We start from the raw sequence: 21,496 nt of genomic DNA, 5'->3' as shown, positions 1-21,496 counted from the left end.
ATCCCAACCTCGGACGCATCCACCTCCACTACGAACGGTAGTGATGGATCGGGGTGGGCCAGTACCGAAGCCGAGGTAAACAGTTCCCTCAGGTTACTGAAGGCCCTGTCAGCCTCAGCAGACCAGCGGAGCCGGGACGGCCCACCCTTCAACAGCGATGTAATGGGAGCTGCGACCTTGCCAAAGCCCCGGATAAACCTCAGATAATAGTTGGCGAAGCCAAGGAAGCGCTGCACCTCCTTTACCGTGGTTGGAGTCGACCAATTACGCACGGCTGCAATGCGGTCACCCTCCATCTCCACACCTGTGGTAGAAATGCAGTATCCGAGGAAGGAGACGGACTGCTGGAACAACATACACTTTTCTGCCTTAGCATAAAGGTCATTTTCCAACAGTCGGGCCAGTACTTTGCGAACCAGGGACACATGCTCGGCACACGTAGCGGAATAGACCAAGATGTAATCGATGTAGACCACTACACCGAGACCAAGCATGTCCCGAAACACCTCATTCACAAAGGACTGGAAGACTGAGGGAGCATTCATCAAACCATAGGGCATCACCAGGTATTCATAATACCCTGTGGTTGTGCTGAATGCTGTCTTCCACTCATCTCCCTCTCGGATACGCACCAGGTTGTACGCACTCCTGAGATCTAATTTAGTGAAGAAGCGCGCTCCATGCAATGACTCAACCACTGACGGAATGAGGGGGAGAGGACAACTAAATCTAATAGTCTCCTTGTTTAGTGGTCGATAGTCAATGCACGGGCGCAGACCGCCGTCTTTCTTCTTCACAAAAAAGATACTTGAGGAGGCGGGTGAAGTGGAGGGACGTATGTACCCCTGGCGCAGGGACTCAGTGACGTATGTCTCCATAGCCTCCGTCTCCGCCTGCGACAGGGGATACACATGACTCCTGGGAGGTACAGAGTCTACCCAAAGGTTTATTGCGCAATCCCTTTTCGGGGGGAATGCGCACAGTGGAGGCACCGTCTGGACTTTCCACCGTGGTTGCACCAACGGAAACACCCAGACACCTACCCTGACACTCTCGCGACCACCCCGTGAGAACCCTCTGCGGGCATGAGAAAGTGGGGTTGTGGCGTGCTAGCCACGGAATACCTAACACCACAGGGAAAGCAGGAGACTCAATGATGGAAAAAGTGACCTGCTCACAATGCGTCTCCTGTGTGATCATGGTGACTGGTACCGTGACTTCCTTTATCAACCCGGACCTTAATGGTCGACTATCAAGTGCTCTGATGGGGCGTGGAATGGATAGGGGAACTAATGAAATGCCCTGGCGGCATGCGAAAGTTTTATCCATAAAATTCCCAGCTGCGCCTGAATCTACTAGCGCCTTACACTTGTGAACTCTCATGTAATCAGGGAAGTATATGGGTATGGTACAGTGCGCAGCAGAGGGCTCTGATCAAGTGTGGGTGCTCAATACCTGGGGTGATGCGAGAGTGCCCTGCCGGCCGTCTCCTGACCCAAAAGTGCGCTGACGACAACGTGTGGTGGAATGTCCCTTCGTGCCATCCAATTGGCACTGGCGCTGTCGTCTTCCGCTCTCTCGGTGCGCGGTACCACCCAGCTCCATGAGCTCTGGATCCGCGTTGGTCGGGGCGGGAACGGGCAGACCTCCTCCAGGACGTCCTCTGGTTGCCAGCAGGTTATCCAGATGAATGGCCATGTCCACCAGTTCGGTAAAAGACAAACTGGTGTCACGGCAGGCTAGCTCCGGTCGGACGTCCTCCCGTAGATGGCACCGGAACTGGTTGATCAGGGCCCGCTCGTTCCACCCGGATCCTGCTGCCAGAACCCGGAACTCCAGCGCGAACTCCTGTACTGTCCTCGTCCACTGTCTCAAGTGGACCAGCTGCTCACCCGCCTCTCGACCCTCGGGCCGGTGATCGAAAACTGCCTGAAATAAGTGGCCGAACTCCCTGTAGTCCTCCAATGCGGGTCCTCCTCCTCTCCAAACCGTGTTGGCCCACTCCAGGGCTTTCCCCGAGAGGCAGGAAATGAGGACGGACACCTGCTCTCGATCTGATGGTGCCGGCCTGACCCTGGAGCAGTACAGCTCCAGTTGGAGAAGGAATCCCTGACATAGAGCCGGCGTCCCATCGAACGCCTGTGGTCGAGATATCTGGATCCCTCCGGGTGCTGTGATGTAGGTGGCTGGATCCGGTTGACCAGCTGGTCTCGACGGATCGGTTCCTCTTCTCTCCAGGAGTTGGACGACCTGAAGAATCCGATCCATCTCTTCCCCCAAGCTGGCCAGCATAGTGGAATGTTCCTGGACCCTTGCCACTATTCCAGGCATGCGCTCCTCTCCTGCTGACTCCATAGAGGTGAGTGATTCTGTGATGAGGTGTGAATGACGGAGTCAGGCGCAGGAGGTAAAACACAGAAATCCAGAGTTTATTCAGTGTACATGAATAAAGCGCAGCAAGCGTCAAAACGAAACTAGCACAAGGGAAAAATACACCTTGGCTACATACAAGGAAAGAGTAGCTCAACCGAGCTACTCACTCTCACAATGAACAATCACTCACAAAGGACAAGGGGGCAGAGGGAACACTTATACACAGACTAATGAGGGAATGAGTACCAGGTGTGTGTGATTGACAAGACAAGACAAATGGAGTAATGATAAATGGAGCGGTAGTGGCTAGTTAGCCGGTGACGACGAACGCCGAAACCTGCCCAAGCAAGGAGGAGGGGCAGCCTCGGCTGAATTCGTGACAACTCCATACATTTTCCCTGACACCCAAAAGTACTCATTACATTTTGAATGCTTCACAGGAAGTGAACATCTCTGGTCATCCCTACTGCCTGTGATCTGGCAGACTCGCTAAACACACATGCTTCGTTTGTAAATAATGTCAGAGTGTTGGAGTGTGCACCTGGCTATCCGTAAATAAAATAAAAAACAAGAATATTATGCCGTCTGGTTTGCCTAATATAAGGAATTTGAAATGATTTATACTTTTATTTCTGATACTTAAGTATATTTAAAACCAAATTCTTTTAGACTTTTACTCAAGTAGTATTTTACTGGGTGACTTTTACTTGAGTCATTTTCTAATAAGATATCTTTACTTTTACTCAAGTATGACAATTGGGTACTTTTTCCACCACTGACGGTAGGTGAGGGCAGTACATCCTGTATAAACACAAACTCACTTCCTTGACAACAAACATAGCCTTTCATCAAAGTTGTCCATCAGAGCAAGTTCACAAATAAAATGCATCTTTATGATACCCTGTGTAGGGATTTCAAAGATGTGAAAATGAGTTTGAACTCCTGGAAAGAGTTAATGGGTATAAGGTCAATAGAATATAGACTGTGGGGGATAGAAGGACACTGGATTGGCGCACATTCAACAAATCTGATCTAACAAAGTGGATATTTGTCAACTCTGTCATGATTGATGTATTGTAACAGGCCCACAACGTGGTTACTAATGCAGGTGGGAAAAATAGCTCAGCCTTTTTACTTCATGTTATCTTGGCTGAGCTGCTATGTCAAGCACCGGGAAACGGACTCCATAGTCTCAGAGGTAAGGTCTTTTCTTTTTGTTTAGCCAGTTGCTCGTTATTAGCTGGATGGCTATAGAGATCAGCCCTGAATCACTACGAGTGGTGCGGTGCAGACCAAATTATTGGATGGCTATAGAGATCAGCCCTGAATCACTACGAGTGGTGCGGTGCAGACCAAATTATTGGATGGCTATAGAGATCAGCCCTGAATCACTACGAGTGAGTGCGGTGCAGACCAAATTATTGGATGGCTATAGAGATCAGGCCTGAATCACTACGAGTGGTGCGGTGCAGACCAAATTATTGGATGGCTATAGAGATCAGCCCTGAATCACTACGAGTGGTGCGGTGCAGACCAAATTATTGGATGGCTATAGAGATCAGCCCTGAATCACTACGAGTGGTGCGGTGCAGACCATATTATTGGATGGCTATAGAGATCAGCCCTGAATCACTACGAGTGGTGCGGTGCAGACCATATTATTGGATGGCTATAGAGATCAGCCCTGAATCACTATGAGAGGTGCGGTGCAGACCAAATTATTGGATGGCTATAGAGATCAGCCCTGAATCACTACGAGTGGTGCGGTGCAGACCAAATTATTGGATGCATATGACAGCTCCCCTACGTGCAAGAAGTATGAATGCTCTGACTTCAGCTGAGGCCGCATCTCTGTAAATGCTGTACGGCCACTGCAGACATCGGATTGACCATAAATCGACTTTTGAGTTTAATACTCCTGGTCTATAGGTTAATTTGCATAATTTAGTGGAATAAAAATGGCACGTGCATGTTCGTTAGTGTGTCTTATCACACGAGCACAGCATACAGATACAGAGCCTATATTTGACCGGAAAGATCTGTCAGACCGCGTGAGAGCCGCTGCTACAGCTCATTACAGTGAACCATTTGCTTTTATAAGCACAATCATTGCGCAACAATTCTAAATACAATCGTGTTTTAAGAACAGTTTTGATGGCCAAGATTTAAAAATAGCTATTTTAACTGGTAATTGAAGCACGTTTCCCATTCGCCATTCAAGTGCATAGGCAATGGTGGGCAGGATTCAGCACATCACACACCACTTTGCAAAGAGCTGGAGGCAGTATGCATTTTGAAAACCTATGCTTCCTGGACTTTTTACTTCATATTGTGAGTCATGTCTTACCTTACCAGTAGCCTCTGGCACATAAAACCACTCTTATGTGCAGTGCACTTTTGGCAACAGCAGTTTCCAGCTAATTGCATTATGGAACGAACATTTGCGTGTAGCATACTGCCTTGCTGCACTTATAATGTGAAGAATGAATAGCTTATCAACATTTTAAGCTTAACGTTCTAGGGCTGACCCCATTTAGTCGACATTCGAACAATGGTGCAACACTACTAAAAATTATATTTTATAACGTGCTTTCTCCCGTGTTGGATAGTGGTCACTGTCCGCGGTTCAGAAACACATCGGTGTGCTGTTGAATTGGCGCCTTTTCCTAGACCATGTTGCTATGTGCATAATAGCATTGTTAACCAGCATATTGGTGTTGAGAACAATGCCGGAGGCAGCAGCAGAATGAGGAGATGAGAAAACAGCCCTCGCCTTATTGTCTAAGAAAAGTGAGGAAACCCCAACTTAATTAGCTCTATAATCAATAGCCTAACTGTTAAATGTGCCTGGCTTTATAAATCATCAATATATCTACAGAAATAAGACAGATTCTGCTTCTGTTGCCTGTTTGAGTGTTTGTTTAATAGCCTACTGATTCCATGAGCACCAAGCACATCCTGTTTAGCCTTAGTACCGTAACTTACTTAGGCCTTTATTTCAAATACTTATATAGGCTACTGTAGCAATCAATAATTAATTTGTTCATGTCATCACACTGCATTTCAAATCATGAATGACTCGTATGCTATCAAGCATTTTAGTTTTATAATAATATAGTGAGCCTTGAATAATTAGCTTAAACAATAACTAAACCATTCCATTTTGGAAATTGCATTGTTTTTAGTCTTTGCTGTAATAAAGGCTTAACAAGAAACGTTACAACAGACTCTCTGGTACGCTTATAATTGATTCATTGTTCACATTGTTCCAAACGGTCAGAAAAATGATATTGTAATCTGTACAGCACCTGTTTGGCACATAATAGGCATGCAGCGCTTGCTCCTTAACTTATTTGTATTGATCTCCAGTATTTTCCACAACTAGTCAAACTTATTCCACACATCTGACTTTCCCTTTACCTCCTGAGCAACCAGTAAACATTCCCCCGTTTCGAGTTTATTTGTCACGTCCTCTGCATCCATTTTGCTGGAACGTGTTACGATGTTCAGAGTTTGTTATAACCAATTTATTGATGTGATTAAGATATGCTATAGGTCAAGCCCTATTGTGCCCTATTCGGACAGGATTAGTTTTACTGGGGGAGGTCGGGTAATGTAATTATGTGCACGAGCACAAAACAAATCTGTAATTTTTGTCCCGTCTGAATCTGCCATGGCAGTAATTTTTACATGGCAGGAGAGTAACAATTCCAGCCAGAATATCCTACTCCAAGGTCCTCTGATAATATTAGTCCTGTGCGAAACGACATCCCTGTGTTTTGAGAGAAATGTATGAGTTTGACAGGTGTTGCTTGCGGTTTGCGCATGAAAACAACTGAATCGATAAATTGTGCTGCGCATAAGCCATATATGAATGGCCTTCATGTAGCCTATCAACTTTCACAGTGAATGCTTTTGTTTATATGTTTTGTACGTATTCATTGAATATTTCCAAATGCATCAGTAAAAAATATTGAGCCTAATTAAGGCAACCCTTGCTATTAATAGATCGCAACGCAGCACACAACTGACCTAAACGTTTGGAAATTATAAGTTAACTTTCTCATCCATACCCTTAAAACGCATCTCAAGTGCAATTGCACTGTTTAGCTCACATCTGAAGGCTGGGGGGCATTTTTGATGTACTGCGGATTGCTAAAATATCCTAATGATTATGATCACACTTCCTCACTTCCAATATTATGGCGACACTATACCAAAGATGGTTTGGTATGGTTTAGAAACTTGGGAACCAAGCTGGAGTTATCAGTGTGGCCCTATCACCTGGACATGTTGAAATACTGTATCTTCACGCCTAGAATAAAAACCTCCAGGCTTCTATCACTACTGTCAATTTATATACAGTGGGGAAAAAAAGTATTTAGTCAGCCACCAATTGTGCAAGTTCTCCCACTTAAAAAGATGAGAGAGGCCTGTAATTTTCATCATAGGTACACGTCAACTATGACAGACAAATTGAGAAAAAGAAATCCAGAAAATCACATTGTAGGATTTTTTATGAATTTATTTACAAATTATGGTGGAAAATAAGTATTTGGTCACCTACAAACAAGCAAGATTTCTGGCTCTCACAGACCTGTAACTTCTTATTTAAGAGGCTCCTCTGTCCTCCACTCATTACATGTATTAATGGCACCTGTTTGAACTTGTTATCAGTATAAAAGACACCTGTCCACAACCTCAAACAGTCACACTCCAAACTCCACTATGGCCAAGACCAAAGAGCTGTCAAAGGACACCAGAAACAAAATTGTAGACCTGCACCAGGCTGGGAAGACTGAATCTGCAATAGGTAAGCAGCTTGGTTTGAAGAAATCAACTGTGGGAGCAATTATTAGGAAATGGAAGACATACAAGACCACTGATAATCTCCCTCGATCTGGGGCTCCACGCAAGATCTCACCCCGTGGGGTCAAAATGATCACAAGAACGGTGAGCAAAAATCCCAGAACCACACAGGGGGACCTAGTGAATGACCTGCAGAGAGCTGGGACCAAAGTAACAAAGCCTACCATCAGTAACACACTACGCCGCCAGGGACTCAAATCCTGAGTGTCCCCCTGCTTAAGCCAGTACATGTCCAGGCCCGTCTGAAGTTTGCTAGAGTGCATTTGGATGATCCAGAAGAGGATTGGGAGAATGTCATATGGTCAGATGAAACCAAAATAGAACTTTTTGGTAAAAACTCAACTCGTCGTGTTTGGAGGACAAAGAATGCTGAGTTGCATCCAAAGAACACCATACCTACTGTGAAGCATGGGGGTGGAAACATCATGCTTTGGGGCTGTTTCTCTGCAAAGGGACCAGGACGACTGATCCGTGTAAAGGAAAGAATGAATGGGGCCATGTATCGTGAGATTTTGAGTGAAAACCTCCTTCCATCAGCAAGGGCATTGAAGATGAAACTTGGCTGGGTCTTTCAGCATGACAATGATCCCAAAGACACCGCCCGGGCAACGAAGGAGTGGCTTCGTAAGAAGCATTTCAAGGTCCTGGAGTGGCCTAGCCAGTCTCCAGATCTCAACCCCATAGAAAATCTTTGGAGGGGAGTTGAAAGTCTGTGTTGCCCAGCGACAGCCCCAAAACATCACTGCTCTAGAGGAGATCTGCATGGAGGAATGGGCCAAAATACCAGCAACAGCGTGTGAAAACCTTGTGAAGACTTACAGAAAACGTTTGACATGTGTCATTGCCAACAAAGGGTATATAACAAAGTATTGAGAAACTTTTGTTATTGACCAAATACTTATTTTCCACCATAATTTGCAAATAAATTCATTAAAAATCCTACAATGTGATTTTCTGGATTTTTTTTTCTCATTTTGTCTGTCATAGTTGACGTGTACCTATGATGAAAAGTACAGGCCTCTCTCATCTTTTTAAGTGGGAGAACATGCACAATTGGTGGCTGACTAAATACTTTTTTCCCCCACTGTATACAGTGCCTTCGGAAATTATTCAGACCCCTTGACTTTTTCCACATTTTGTTAGGTTACAGCCTTATTCTAAAATGGATTAAAGAAATAAAAATCCTCAGCAATCTACACACAATACCCCATAATGACAAAGCGAAAACAGGTTTATAGAAATATTAGCAAATCTAAAAAAAGAAAGAAAAATAAATACCTTATTTACATAAGTATTCAGACCCTTTGCTATGAGACTCGAAATTGCGCTCCGGTGCATCCTGTTTCCATTGATCCTCCTTGATGTTTCTACAACTTGATTGGAGTCCACCTGTGGTAAATTCTATTGATTGGACATGATTTGGAAAGGCACACACCTCTCTATATAAGGTCCCACAGTTGGCAGTGCATGAGGTTGAAGAAATTGTCCGTAGAGCTCCGAGACAGGATTGTGTCGAGACACAGATCTGAGGAAGGGTACCAAAAAATGTCTGCAGCATTGAAGGTCCCCAAGAACACTGGCCTCCATCATTCATACAGTGCCTTGCAAAAGTATTCATCCCCCTTGGCGTTTTTTCCAATTTTGTTGCATTACAACCTGTAATTTAAATGGATTTTTATTTGGATTTCATGTAATGGACATACACAAAATAGTCCAAATTGGTGAAGTGGAATGAAAAGAATGACTTGTTTCAAAAAATTATACAAAATAAGTAACGGAAAAGTGGTGCTGCATATGTATTCGCCCACTTTGCTATGAAGCCCCTAAATAAGATCTGGGGCAACCAATTACCTTCAGAAGTCACATCATTAGTTAGATTGCACACAGGTGGACTTTATTTAAGTGTCACATGATCTGTCACATGATCATGTATAGCCAAATTATCGTTACTCATTGTGAATGTATTATTACTTTTATTATTACATGTTTTACTTTTCTATTATTTCTTTATTTTCTTTCTCTCTGCATTGTTGGGAAGGGCCCGTAAGTAAGCATTTCACTGTTAGTCTACACCTGTTGTTTACGAAGCTTGTGACGAATAAAATGTGATTTGAATAAGTCCTTTCTCCCCTTGTTTCTATGAACTTCCAGCCTGGTGGTTCAGTTGGCTTGTGCTTTTAGCCAACTCCTCTCGGTGTTCATTCATTGCTGAGCCCAACATGACACTAATAGAAGAGTTGACTTCTTCCTGTTCAGATTGTGACCTAGGCTAATAAACTAGCCTACATCTAATCAATTACATCTCTACCAGTACAACTTAAAGAACAATGTGATAGAGCTGCCTAGAAATGGCTGTGGTTTCTGCAGGCCAGGCGGAAGTCATACTGCATAACATCACAGAGCTGCCTTACCCATCCACCCCCTTTGTGGTGGGTAGAGCCAGTGGGGACTGGGGAGGGGGCTGCTGCTCCTGTCCTCCCTCCAGGATAGTACAGTCCTTGGTGGAGGACGACTGCCAACCACACACGCAGCCCACTGCCATCCTATGAATGAGCCCTCAATTTGGGGCATGAATAAGGGGGTGGATTATGGAGGTTTTGAGGGTTAGGGTTTTTTATACTGGGGCTGGCAGGAGGAGGAGTAGGAGAGCGGGGCCTGTTTAAAGCTGTGGTGCACAAACATGATGACATGATCCGCCTCATCACGTGCATCCTCAGTTATCCTCTTAGTGCCGAAAGAAGGAAGTGGCCAAAATGCCAGAATGGGCGAAAGCTTATCAGCGGGAACTAGGGTTACGTGGACTGATTTTGTGTGCTTGCCTGCCTTCATACCTATGGCTATATAGATTGTGTTTTTGTGTGTGTGTGCAGACCCATAGAGTGTGACCATAGTCTGTTCCGTTCTGTCCTTTAGGTGGTGAGGAAGATGATGTGGTTGATGGACCATGTGTTCAAGTACACCAACTTTGGCCTGGTGTCTCTAATCCACGGCGACTTCTTCATCAGACAGGTGAGACAGACAGACTCTCAGAGACCTCTATCCATTTATCTGGCTTTTGCTCTGCCATCACCAGATGGCTGATAACTACCTAACTGCTCTTGTGATAAGATATAGTTTTATGTGGTCTGGCTGGTCTAGAGGAAGGCTAATGCCGCAGCATCCAGCACACACATCTACAGTGTCGGCATCGGTTTGAATCTGGCCTACTGCCCTTTAAGCCAACCTCTATCCACCGTTCCACACTGTCGTTGTCTCGATCTGTTCAATAAAATCAGAAAATGCCTTAACATTTATTTTATATTTTCACCAATTTTTATATTTGTCCCATAGGTTAGCATTTTATTACCTACCACACACACATTCACTTTATTACCTACCTACACACACACACACACACACACTCATTACCCATGCACTCCAACTGAGCAGTATATCAGCGCAGAAGGCAGGAAACTGTTACAGCCTCCTCTTCTAACAGGGACACAGCCAGGCAGGAAACGGCTACAGCCTCCACCTCTAACAGGGACACAGCCAGGCAGGAAACGGCTACAGCCTCCACCTCTAACAGGGAACAGCCAGGCAGGAAACGGCTACAGCCTCCACCTCTAACAGGGAACAGCCAGGCAGGAAACGGCTACAGCCTCCCCTTCTAACAGGGAACAGCCAGGCATGCCCAGCGGACAGTAGAGCAGTGTTATGGTACAGTAGTCTAGCCCCCTGGCCTGCAGTGTGGGAGCAGCTGGAAGACAACAGAACAGAGAACAGTGTTCTGCCTGGGTGACGGACCAACAGACTGAGAGAGAAGACGGCTAGGCAGGCAGACAGACAGACGGACAGTAGTGATGGGGGAAGAAATGGATAGTTGCATATTCGCAATATTATTTTGGACGATATTATATCGATACTTTGACCTCCAAGTATTGATTTGTAAAAAATAACAATACATGAAATGCGCCAAAACTCTGGTATTTTTCATCTTTTTTTCAACATGTTTTCAACACTTTTATTTCCATGACTGATCAAAACTAATTTTATCATGCTCTCTGTTGTCTCTCTGCAGCAGACATATAGTGAGCAATATGTTTGGAACATCAAATCGCAATAGAAACGTGAGAATCAAGTATTGTGATATCGTATCATGAGGTCCCTGGCAGTTCCCAGCCTTAACAGACTGGGAGGGAGAGACAGACAGACGGACAGGGAGAGATGGACACAGACTGAGACGGACAGACAGGACTGGTGCTGTAGAGAGCGCTGATTCAGTTACAGTGCCAGTTGCCTGCTGGCCCAGCAGCTCCAATCTCTTCTGGCCTTCCTGTTCCCTGGCTCGCATTCCTCCCATCGTGTGTTCCCCCGAATACCTCACACACTGAACATCTGCACTGTTGGCACCACACTCTTTCTTTACTTAGGCTGGACTGACCGGACTGGCATGCATCGCACGCACACAAGTATGAAAAGACATGCTGACACAGACAAATTGCATAACATACATAACACGACACTAGACAGTATGATGCAGAGACATATAATTAGATCTTATCGATATATATGTCTCTGGTATGATGTATTTCCGCATACTATTCTCTTTACTTGGACTGCTCCACATGGCACTCACATTAGCATGAATGCTGACACATACAAATGACATAACACACATAACATGATAGCCAGTGTTCTAGAATGATGTTACTGCATATTGTACCAAGTACCAGGAGCTCTACTTGGACTCACTTGCGTTCTCTCATACAAACATGAAGACACATGCCGACACATGCAAACTAGAAAAGGTAATTGTCCTGAAGAAAAACGGTCTGCTTGCTTCAGCTGTCCAGAATTATTTTTTAAGGTAGTGTAAGAAGTTTGGATGTTTAGATTGCTACGGGTTGAGAAATTGAGGCAAACATGAAGACACATACCGACACTACCAATGACATAACATACATAACTTGACCAACATGTACAACTCTATTGTATAACATACCACAGGTACTAATCACAGAAATACAGAAACCCAATACTGGCACATGAATCCAGCCTCAGTTTGTTGATGTCTGTTAAAGTGCCTCTGAACCTGGCCTAACTGGAAATCAATCCAAAAACCCTGATAGTGTTATCTCAACTGCTAATGCTCCTAGTGCTAATGTTACCATAGCTAATATGAACCTTGCTGTCCATTTATTTCACTGTAGCTTGGCTGAGTGCTACACCGATACTGTAGTGTAGTGTACCCTCTAAACTGGGTTATGACTTGTTCATTAGGCGCCAAATGGAATAAAAGATTTGAAACACCCAGTTTAGAGACTACCTGGACTTGTCCAATAAGATTTTCGTTTTCTGCTGTAATACGTCTTAAAATGTTTTCCGTCTGTGTACGTTACCCCAATTTAATTATAAAGAATTCAACTTAAGCTTTTTGCTAAATATTTTAGTGTATGGACCGTTTACATTTTCTGCATATCTAAACATTGTCCCTTGTGCAGACAGCCCTGATAGCGCCCTCATGCCACCCCTGTTCTGTGTTCCTGTTTACCCCGCAGGGTAAAGCGTACCGGGACAAGCAGCTGATCTACCTGAAGGACCACCTGGACCGGTACTACCACAGTCGTGAAAGGAAGTGGATCGTGCTCTTCCCGGAAGGCGGCTTCCTGCGCAAGCGGCGGGAAACCAGCCAGGCGTTCGCCAAGAAGAACTCACTGCCGCCCCTGACGCATGTGACGCTGCCACGGCTAGGCGCCACCCAGGTGATCCTGAAGACCCTAGGGCCACAGCAGGAGAACGGCAGCCTGGCGAAGGAGGCCAGCACAGTGCACCCCAGCCAGTCAGGTGGGTAACAAACACATACCCACAGGGCAGGGAGGGGGAGGTCATGGATCACACACACACACCACGTACATACATAAACTATCTATTTTATGATTGTCACTTCTCTCACACACACACATTCAGACACACATGTAAACACACTGTCAAGACAGAAGCCCCCAACACATGCACACACTATACACACACACGCTTTTCCGTTTCACCTTACACTGCTTCCAAATCTCTAGTCACCTGAGGTCTGAGAGGGCTGTGAACCGCTCCACCCTCCCCTCCTCCTCTCCTCTAATCCCGTCAGACTGCCGGTCAGGTACAGACAGAACCATCTGTTCACCTAATTTTATTATAGTCATCTAGGATCAGGTCAGCCTCCAGGGCTCACCAAGCAAAGGTCTCCTGTGTTTGAAGCTGGGTTGGGGTCAATTGCTTCTCATTTTCAGTTTATTGGGAAGTCATTGAAAATAAGTGCCCTTTTTTTCAATGATTGAATTGGAAGTTCAGTTGACATCCTGAATTGACTGACTTCATTCGAAATCGACCCTACCCTGGTTTAAAGGGTATTTTATCTGATTCCAGGTAGTCACCAATTCCTGGAATTTTTTTTGTCATGACGCATCACCATCACTCTACTCAACCATGCCTGTGGTTCCCAGAGTAGAACGCCCTAGCTCTATACTTTCCAAATGGGGGAGAGAAGGAGATTGTGGGTATTGAAGTAGTAATCAGACAGGCGATTTTGGAACATGAGACTAAACAATTTGTCTTAAGCTTTTGACTCCATCAAAAAAGTGGATTAATGAATAAAGTTTTTGAGTAGGCCTAGTTTTCAAGTAAAATACCCCTTTCAATATACCTCCCCAAGGCAAATCTTGTCACACTGTCAGTAAACTCACTGTCAGTTTTTTCACTGGTAGCCTCTTTGATAAATATTCAGTGCAGTATTCAGGGTAAGTCTGACAGACCACTGACAGTTCTTCTTTCAAACTACCATACTGTTCCTGTAAATATTGTCACTCTTCTTATACATAGAATGTGTAGTGCAGATCTTGATCAAATGGGAGTTTTGTATTGAGCTGGCTGCCTGTTGAGATGGAACACTCATATCAAAACCTTGAAGCATTCAAAATCATCACTTCTCTGTTGTAGTGCCCTCTGAGAATACTGTTTTAAATGGGAGGGCGTGGGCTGGAGGGATCGGGGGCGACACACGCAGACAGTGTCACAAATGAAGGAGCTAGAAATTACAACCGAGGTCCCCTGGACCTCCAGCGACGATTTGCGGTAGTCATTTCTCTGTCTGGGGACCAGGCCTAAATACATTGACTGAGTGGGAGGATGTCTCGGCAATTAAGAAAATGCTCTGAAAATTACATGTTTATCTTACCCCCCCCCCACCCCCCCAGGCTGCACACACACACACAGGCGTGAGCACGCACACATACACACATATACACACACAAACACACACACAAACACACATACAAACACACATACACACACACAAACACACATACACACATATGCACACCCAAACACACATACACACGTATACACCGACAGGCGCACAGAAACACTAGGCTTGGGCGGTATCCAGATTGTCATACCTTCATACTGACCTTGTGCCATAACGGGATATTCGGTAATACCGGTAATGAGCACGAGGGGGGCTGTTTTTAAACCCCACTGATACTCTGTAATCCGAAGGTTAGCAATGCTAACAAGTACATGTACAATCCCATAGAGAATGATAACTAAATACTAATGAGCGCATTGCGAATATTTTGTACAAGTAACTCAAAAATGCTACTCACAGTTTGCTGCACGCACAAAACAAATATTAGCCAGCAAGGCTCTTGATCCAGGAGTGAGTTCTCTGCTGTTACTAAGCGAATGCTTGATTTTGGAAGAAGCTAACCACTTAGCTAGATAGCTAACTAGCTACTAAATTAGCAAACCGAATGCACAACTGCAGAGCATTTAGCACATTTTAGACAGTTAACTTAATAGTTGTAAGATATCTAGCTGGCAAACATTTAGTTGTGAATTCCATACTGTAATTAGATCACCTGGCGTATGCTGCACTATAGTGAGTGACTCACAAGGCTCCGGTCTCTCGTCTTTGTGTGCTCGTAAACAAACACCACGTGACACGTGACTGGGGACTACCATAAACTTCAGAATAATGTGATAGGTGAAATTAAGAACGCAATGTTCTTTATCTCCTAACGTATTGCACAAGTTTACTGCAGGTATTTACTTAAAAAGCTGACTGCAGGTATTTACTTTGTGTCCACATCACCAACGAACTATCATGGTCCAAACACACCAAGACAGTCGTGAAGAGGGCACGACAAAGCCTATTCCCCCTCAGGAGACTGAAAAGATTCGGCATGGGTCCTCAGATCCTCAAAAAATTCTACAGCTGCACCATCGAGAGCATCCTGACTGGTTGCATCACCGCCTGGTATGGCAACTGCTTGGCCTCTGACCGCAAGGCACTACAGAGGGTAGTGCGTACGGCCCAGTACATCACTGGGGCCAAGCTTCCTGCCATCCAGGACCTCTATACCAGGCGGTGTCAGAGGAAGGCCCTCAAAATTGTCAAAGACTCCAGCCACCCCTGTTCTCTCTGCTACCGCACGGCAAGCGGTACCGGAGTGCCAAGTCTAGGTCCAAAAGACTTCTCAACAGTTTCTACCCCCAAGCCATAAGACTCCTGAACAGCTAATCATGGCTACCCGGACTATTTGCACTGCCCCCCCACCCCATCCTTTTTACGCTGCTGCTACTCTGTTAATTATTTATGCATAGTCACTTTAACTCTACCCACATGTACATATTACTTCAACTACCTCAACTAGCCGGTGCCCCGCACATTGACTCTGCACCGGTACCCCCTGTATATAGAGCCTCCCTACTGTTATTTTATTTTACTTCTGCTCTTTTTTCTCAACACTTTTTTGTTGTTGTTTTATTTTACTTTTTTTATTAAAAAGCATTTCACTGTAATGCTGCACTGTTTTATTGGCGCATGTGGCCAATCAAATGATGAGAAAAAGTACAGTAGCTACAAATATTCAAATGTAAATACTAAATAGTATTAAAACCATGCAAGTACCCCGGTATGCGGTATATACGGTATGTCACCCATGCCTAACAAACACCTTCACTCACGTGCACTGCCCACACACACGCACACAAGAAAACCCCAGTCACACAAACAAACAGACATACGCACTCACATTGGAATTCCCTGGCTTTAGCTCAAAATCCATTTTAAACTAGTCCTGGTGCATTTCTAGTAATTGTAAAGTAATATTGGGGCCAGCAGTATTGAGTGCGTGGCTAAGGGGTCTGGCCACCATGGGTGTTGCTAATGCAGCTAAGTGTCCTCAGCACTTACAATTGAGCTATCAAATACATCCAGGTCTATTGAAAAAGGTTAATGAATGTAGCAATACTTTCCATGGAAGTACATGTCCCTGATGGAATGTCCATAGGGGAGCAGCAGGGGGGGAGTGAGAAGTGAATGAACAGTAATACAAATAATATGTACATATTTACAAATGTAACAATGATACATGTCCATGTGGGGTGGGTAGAATGTCCCTGAGGGAATGTCCCAGTGGAGGTCTGTGTATGGCCCTGGTGCTGAATAACAACTTCAACATGAACTTACTCAGGTAAACAGCAGCTCTTTGTTGTATTCATAGAGTCTTTCTCTAGTCATGGTTTTTAAAAGTTTTGAAATCTCACAGTATCAACTTTGCTGTGCACTTGAGGCTTCTATTTACGGGCCTACACTGAGTGTACAAAACATTAGGAACACCTGCTCTTTCCATGATATAGACTGATCAGGTGAAAGCTATGGTCCCTTATTGATGTCACTTGTTAAATCCACTTCAATCAGTGTGGGGGGGGGGGGTTAAAGAAGGATTTTTAAGCCTTGAGATAATTGAGACATGGATTGTGTATGTGTGCCATTCAGAGGGTGAATGGGAAAGACAAAGATGTAAGTGCCTTTGAACGGGGTATGGTACTAGGTGCCAAGCGCACCGGCTTGAATGTGGCAAGAACTGCAATGCTCTGGGTTTTTCACGCTCAACATTTTCCTGTGTGTATCAAGAATGGTCCACCACCCAAAGGACATCAACATGGGCCAGCATCCCCGTGGAACACTTTCGACACCTTGTAGAGTCCATGACCCGACGAATTGAGGCTGATCTGAGGGAAAAAGGGGGTGCAACTCAATATTAGGAAGATGTTCCTTATGTTTTGTAAACTGTCAGTGGAGGCTCCTCAGAGGAGGAAGTGGGGGACCATTCTCCTCAGTGAATTTCATACAAATCTAAATAGTGAAACATTAGAAAAGCGGCTCAAACAGAGAGGGATGCTATGTTAGCTAGCTGGCTATGGCTATCCAACCCTGGAACTCTTCCAAGTCAAGGTAAGCTTCTGGTTTTATTAATGTATTGCCACGGGGACTGCTGGTGTAACTGCTAAACTGTTTTCTGACTGTACATTGTACTGCATGAGGTCTTTTCGCCTGGTCACAGAAAGCTGATGTGTTGTGCACTGAAATCCACAAGCGACGGGAAAAGGTGAGAGGAGGAGAGCGCGTAGATAGTCTCACCTTTTCCCGTCGCTTGTGGATTTCAGTGTACAACACATCAGCTTTCTGTGACCATATATACAGTGGGGGAAAAAAGTATTTAGTCATCCACCAATTGTGCAAGTTCTCCCACTTAAAAAGATGAGAGAGGCCTGTAATTTTCATCATATGTACACGTCAACTATGACAGACATGAGAAAACAAAATCCAGAAAATCACATTGTAGGATTTTTTATGAATTTATTTGCAAATTATGGTGGAAAATAAGTATTTGGTCAATAACAAAAGTTTCTCAATACTTTGTTATATACCCTTTGTTGGCAATGACACAGGTCAAACGTTTTCTGTAAGTCTTCACAAGGTTTTCTCACACTGTTGCTGGTATTTTTGCCCATTCCTCCATGCAGATCTCCTCTTGAGCAGTGATGTTTTGGGGCTGTCGCTGGGCAACACGGACTTTCAACTCCCTCCAAAGATTTTCTATGGGGTTGAGATCTGGAGACTGGCTAGGCCACTCCAGGACCTTGAAATGCTTCTTACGAAGCCACTCCTTCGTTGCCCGGGCGGTGTGTTTGGGATCATTGTCATGCTGAAAGACCCAGCCACGTTTCATCTTCAATGCCCTTGCTGATCTCACGATACATGGCCCCATTCATTCTTTCCTTTACACGGATCAGTCGTCCTGGTCCCTTTGCAGAAAAACAGCCCCAAAGCATGATGTTTCCACCCCCATGCTTCACAGTAGGTATGGTGTTCTTTGGATGCAACTCAGCATTCTTTGTCCTCCAAACACGACGAGTTGAGTTTTTACCAAAAAGTTATATTTTGGTTTCATCTGACCATATGACATTCTCCCAATCCTCTTCTGGATCATCCAAATGCACTCTAGCAAACTTCAGACGGGCCTGGACATGTACTGGCTTAAGCAGGGGGACACGTCTGGCACTGCAGGATTTGAGTCCCTGGCGGCGTAGTGTGTTACTGATGGTAGGCTTTGTTACTTTGGTCCCAGCTCTCTGCAGGTCATTCACTAGGTCCCCCCGTGTGGTTCTGGGATTTTTGCTCACCGTTCTTGTGATCATTTTGACCCCACGGGGTGAGATCTTGCGTGGAGCCCCAGATCGAGGGAGATTATCAGTGGTCTTGTATGTCTTCCATTTCCTAATAATTGCTCCCACAGTTGATTTCTTCAAACCAAGCTGCTTACCTATTGCAGATTGTCTTCCCAGCCTGGTGCAGGTCTACAATTTTGTTTCTGGTGTCCTTTGACAGCTCTTTGGTCTTGGCCATAGTGGAGTTTGGAGTGTGACTGTTTGAGGTTGTGGACAGGTGTCTTTTATACTGATAACAAGTTCAAACAGGTGCCATTAATACAGGTAACGAGTGGAGGACAGAGGAGCCTCTTAAAGAAGAAGTTACAGGTCTGTGAGAGCCAGAAATCTTGCTTGTGTGTAGGTGACCAAATACTTATTTTCCACCATAATTTGCAAATAAATTCATTAAAAATCCTACAATGTGATTTTCTGGAAAACAAATTCTAAATTTGTCTGTCATAGTTGACGTGTACCTATGATGAAAATTACAGGCCTCTCTCATCTTTTTAAGTGGAAGAACTTGCACAATTGGTGGCTGACTAAATACTTTTTTCCCCCACTGTATATACATACAGTGCCTTCGGAAAGTATTCAGACCCCTTGACTTTTTCCACATTTTGTAGGTTACAGCCTTATTCTAAAATTTATTAAATAAATAAAAATCCTCAGCAATCTACACACAATACCCCATAATGATGAAGCAAAAACAGGTTTTTAGAAATGTTTGCATAAGTATTCAGACCGTTTGCTATGAGACTCGAAATTGAGCTCCGGTGCATCCTGTTTACATTGATCATCCTTGAGATGTTTCTACAACTTGATTGGAGTCCACCTGTGGTAAATTCAAGTGATTGGACATGATTTGGAAAGGCACACACCTCTCTATATAAGGTCCCACAGTTGGCAGTGCATGAGGTTGAAGAAATTGTCCGTAGAGCTCCGAGACAGGATTGTGTCGAGGCACAGATCTGAGGAAGGGTACCAAAAAATGTCTGCAGCATTGAAGGTCCCCAAGAACACTGGCCTCCATGATTCATACAGTGCCTTGCAAAAGGCACACACCTGTCTATATATAAGGTCCCACAGTTGACAGTGCATGTCAGAGCAAAAACCATGCCATGAGGTCGAAGGAATTGTCCGTAGAGCTGCGAGACAGGATTGTGTCGAGGCACAGATCTGGAGAAGGGTACCAAAACATTTCTGCAGCATTGAAGGGCCCCAAGAACACAATGGCCTCCATCATTCTTAAATGGAAGTAGTTTGGAACCACCAAGACTCTTCCTAGAGCTTGAGCAATCGGGGGAGAAGGGCCTTGGTCAGGGAGGTGACGAAGAACCCGATGGTCACTCTGACAGAGCTCTAGAGTTCCTCTGTGGAGATGGGAGAACCTTACAGAAGAACAACAGTCTCTGCAGCACTCCACCAATCAGGCCTTTATGGTAGAGTGGCCAGACGGAAGCCTCTCCTCAGTAAAAGGCACATGACAGCTTGCTTGGAGTTTGCCAAAAGGCACCTAAAGACTATCAGGCCATGAGAAACAAGATTCTCTGGTCTGATGAAACCAAGATTGAACTCTTTGGCCTGAATGCCAAGCGTCACGTCTGGAGGAAACTTGCCACCATCCCTACGGTGAAGCATGGTGGTGGCAGCATCATGCTGTGGGGATGTTTTTCAGTGGCAGGGACTGGGAGACTAGTCAGGATCAAGGGAAAGAGGAACGGAGCAAAGTACAGAGAGATCCTTGATGAAAACCCGCTCCAGAGCGCTCAGGACCTCAGACTGAGTCGAAGGTTCACCTTCCAACAGGACAACAACCCTAAGCACACAGCCAAGACAATGCAGGAGTGGCTTCGGGACAAGTCTCTGAATGTCCTTGAGTGGCCCAGCCAGAGCCCGGACTTGAACCCGATCGAACATCTCTGGAGAGACCTGAAAATAGCTCTGCAGCAACACTCCCCATCCAACCTGACAGAGCTTGAGAGGATCTGCAGAGAAGCTTATAGCGTCATACCCAAGAAGACTTGAGGCTGTAATTGCTGCCAAAGGTGCTTCAACAAGGGTACTGAGTAAAGGGTCTGAATAATTATGTACATTTGATATTTCAGGTTTTTTATTTTATTATAAATTTGCAAAACAAATTGAAAAACCAGTTTTTGCTATGTCATTATGGGGTATTATGTGTAGCTTGATGAGGGGGAAAAAACAATTTAATAAATGTTAGAATAAGGCTGTAACCTAACAAAATGTGGAAAAAGTAAAGGGGTCTGAATACTTTCCAAATGCACTGTATATACCTGAATTTATCCAATTGAAACTCTCATTTGCAACTGTTGGACTAATGATTACAAGAGTGTGCAAGACGGTATTGAATGTGTCATTGTCACCTTGATTACTAAAAATTGTCTCGACATGTTTTGACTACGTTGTAAACTTTCATTAATACGCTAGGTTGTAGCAACCTCATGATGGGTACAGGGAAAATTAGAGCATCATGTAGTAGCCTCAACCTATCGATGTTACATTGAGCTGGGTGAATGGAATATGAATGACAGTCATCCAATATGTTGTAATAGAAATAAGGCCCATCAAAAAAAGAATCATCCTCCCTCATCTTAAATGGCACCAACCACCACTGGAATGTCCATAGGGAGAGCAGCAGGGGGGGAAGTGAGCTGTGAATTAACAATAATACAACTAATAATATATACATATTTTCAACTGTAAC

At 44.6% G+C, this 21,496-nt stretch overlaps 1 protein-coding gene across 1 annotated transcript in view; it reads left to right on the top strand.

Moving 5' to 3' along the window:
* Positions 1–21,496, top strand: part of lpgat1 (lysophosphatidylglycerol acyltransferase 1) — an 84,353-nt gene that overhangs the window by 37,742 nt on the left and 25,115 nt on the right. Inside the window, exons 4-5 of the mRNA XM_041864734.2 lie at positions 10,156–10,251; positions 12,783–13,068. Of these exons, the coding sequence (XP_041720668.1) occupies positions 10,156–10,251; positions 12,783–13,068 (382 nt within the window). The remainder of the gene's footprint in view (positions 1–10,155; positions 10,252–12,782; positions 13,069–21,496) is intronic.

Source organism: Coregonus clupeaformis, chromosome 36 (genome assembly GCF_020615455.1).
Source record: "Coregonus clupeaformis isolate EN_2021a chromosome 36, ASM2061545v1, whole genome shotgun sequence".
NCBI lineage: Eukaryota > Metazoa > Chordata > Actinopteri > Salmoniformes > Salmonidae > Coregonus > Coregonus clupeaformis.
Note: the sequence above shows the minus strand (reverse complement) of the source record. Positions and strands in the feature narration are given on the sequence as shown.